This window comes from Netta rufina (genome assembly GCF_964035555.1).
Source record: "Netta rufina genome assembly, chromosome: 3".
In the NCBI taxonomy this organism is placed as follows: domain Eukaryota; kingdom Metazoa; phylum Chordata; class Aves; order Anseriformes; family Anatidae; genus Netta; species Netta rufina.
Window position 1 is genome coordinate 108941118 of NC_140125.1, and position 3086 is coordinate 108944203.

The following is a 3086-nucleotide window of genomic DNA, read 5'->3' on the forward strand; positions in this document are numbered from 1 at the left end:
TGTTCTGTTTCATGGCTTTTTCACTTAAGAGTAAGGGAGTTACAGTCGCGTCTGTGTGTTTCTTCGTGTTGTAATTATTATTATTTTTTTTTTTATCATCATTTTTTATTTTTGGTTTAGTTTCAGGTCTTGGGAGGACCTCTCTTTCCCCTTGGTGGAAATACCATAAAACCTGCCTCTAAAACAATTGCCCGACCCGGGAACCCGCAAGAAGACCCCCGTAATGCCAGGAATGGTCAGCAAAAACCCCGACCTCGAGTTTGACTCTTTGCAGCCCTGTTTCTACCCGGACGAAGATGACTTTTATTTGTGTGGCCCGGACTCTGCCCCCCCTGGGGAGGACATCTGGAAAAAGTTTGAGCTGCTGCCCACCCCTCCCCTGTCTCCCAGCCGGGCAGGTCTCCAGGAGCACCCCCCGGGAGGGGGCCCGGTGCCTTGGGGAGGGGCAGCACTGGGGGGCTGCCGCCCCACCGACCACCTGGACTGGGCGTCCGAGCTTCTCCTGCTGCCCCCGGAGGCCGACCTGTGGGGCGGAACGGACGGGGGGGACTTGTTCGAGTCGGGGCTTGGCGTGACCAACAACCTCAACTCCATCATCATCCAGGACTGCATGTGGAGCGGCTTCTCTGCCCGCGAGAAGCTGGAGCGGGCGGTCAGCGAGAAGCTCCAGGGCAAGCCTCCGGCCACCACCACCACTGCCGCCCCGCCACCACCCCCCCCGGCTGCTGCCACCACTGCCCTTGTCACCACCGCCGCCGTCCCTGCCGTGGCAACGGCTGAGTGTGTGGACCCAGCCGTTGTCTTCCCCTTTCCTGTCACCAAAAGGGAGGCAACGGTGACGGGGACGAGCCGAGGGGTGGTGGGCGGCGGGGGGGCCCCACGGGGCGCTCGGTCGCCACGTCCAGCTGGGGACAGCCGGGCCAGCAGCAGCAGCTCTGGAGACGACACCCTCAGTGACTCGGGTGAGTGCATGGGGGGGTGGTGGTGGCCTCGAAAGAGAGGAAGGGGCCGGGCGGGGGGTGTGTGGGGTGTGTGGGGTGCGGGTTGGCCAGCAGGCGGCAGCAGGCACGGCAGGGATGGGGATGGGGACAGCGGCCCCATGGGGAAGGCATGGGCAGGGGTCTGGGGCTGGTGGCCCAGCAGGAGATGGCCCTGAGGGGCAGCAGGACCCTGCTGTGGTGCTGTGAATCTTCCTTAACTCCTTCTGTCCCCTGATCCTGTTTCTGCCCTCCCCAGGGGTGTTTTGGGGGTGAGGAGGGTGGTAGTTTCATGATGAACACACGTTTCGTGGAGGGTGGTGAATATGTCCATAAGTGTCACATTGGGAGGCTGTAGCAGGCTAAGTAGCCTCGCAGAGGATTCCTTGTTTTTGCATGGACAGAACCTAAAATGCCCACAGACATCTCCTGTCTGTGCCTGCACAGAAGTCCAGTTCTGTTGAAAAGTGGTTCCGCCTGTGCCCATAAGCCAATCCATGTGACCATCAGCATAAACTTGGTGATCCATCCCGGGCTGCAGAGCCTGCTGTCCCTTTAATGTCTGGTTTGACAGCTTTGGGTGAGGAAGCACTTCCAACAGCTGTCTTCTTGGCAGAGCACCAAACGCCGGCTTAAAGGGTCCCTGGCGGGAGCAGCTTCACCTTCTGCATTAGAACAAACCCAGCAATTGTTTAGTTTTCCGGCTGCTTTTCCACCAAGCAAGGGCTGTGTTGTGAGTCTGTGCATGCATTTTGCACCCCAGCTCCACAGCTGTACTAAAAATTCATACATTCTGTATGAAAACTCTTTCTGCCACTGAGATCAGTTGGGTGGGAGCCCCACTTTTCTTGAAAAGTAGAGGCGGTTAAAAAAAACAAACAAAAAGTTGTTAAACTTTCAGAAATCACTTTTCCTTAGTTATTTTGTACATATTTTGTACTTTTCTAGAGCCATAGCTGATTTTAGCTGGTGGGCACACCCTATTTTTACAAATACCAGTTATTTCATTACTGCTTTTAATGTACATGTTTTGTCAATAAATACATCTGGTTTAATACTTGTTCAGAGTAGTTTCTGAAGGAATAACATCTTTCTTTTTTTACTTTCTGTCACCAAAAGATGATGAAGACGAGGAGGAAGAGGATGAAGAAGAAGAAATAGATGTTGTGACAGTGGAGAAAAGACGCTCCTCCTCCAACAAGGCTGTTACGACTCTTACTATCACAGTGCGTCCTAAAAATACCACTTTTCCATCAGTCAGGACACAGCAGAATGAACTGATCTTAAAGCGTTGCGCACCAATTCACCAGCAGCATAATTATGCCGCTCCTTCTCCATACATGGAGAGTGAAGATGCTCCACCACAGAAAAAGTTAAAAACTGAGGTGCCCCGTCCAGTAAAACCCATGATCCAACCAAAGCCTAAGAGTTCAAGTCCTCGAAACTCGGATTCAGAGGATAGTGAACGTCGACGTAACCACAATATCCTGGAGCGTCAAAGGCGTAATGATCTACGGTCAAGTTTCCTCACATTAAGGGACCATGTTCCAGAACTGGTTAAAAATGAGAAAGCTGCAAAAGTTGTGATCTTGAAAAAAGCCACTGAATATGTCCATTCTCTTCAGGCAGAGGAGCAGAAGTTATTGCTAGAAAAGGAGAAATTGCAAGCCAGACAACAACAGCTGGTAAAGAAAATAGAGTTCAAGCGGACTTGCTAAGCTTTTTTTTTTTTTTTTAATTTTTTTTTTTTTTGGCTGACCAGGACAGTCATTGCCACTTTGCACATTTTTGATTCTTTAAAAAAATTGTGTTTTTTGACGTTAAGAATGTTGGTTTTACTTTCAATCCAGTCCCTGAAGTAATTGACAAACTATATTATCCGGGTACGGAGCAAATGGATGTTCTTGCAAGGAGCTTATTGCAAGACTACCAAACAACAATGGACTGCCTTTGTTTTTGTTTTTTTTTTGTTTTTCTTAAGAACTGTAGATGGTGGGGATTTTTTTTTTTTTTATTGTTGTGAGCATTTGGAGCTGCTGATGACATATAGTTGAGTTTAAAACATTCACTCCTAATTTTTATGGTGCTTATGTTCTAACAGATGTTACT

General features: G+C 49.9%; 1 protein-coding gene across 1 annotated transcript; it reads left to right on the forward strand.

Moving 5' to 3' along the window:
• Nucleotides 1-223: 223 nt before the first annotated feature.
• MYCN (MYCN proto-oncogene, bHLH transcription factor) lies at nt 224-2695 on the forward strand (the record flags this gene model as incomplete). Its single annotated transcript, XM_084284357.1, has 2 exons — nt 224-962; nt 2097-2695. The coding sequence occupies 2 exons, from the start codon at nt 224-226 to the stop codon at nt 2693-2695; spliced, it is 1338 nt and encodes a 445-aa protein (XP_084140483.1).
• Between the last annotated feature and the right edge of the window lie 391 nt (nt 2696-3086).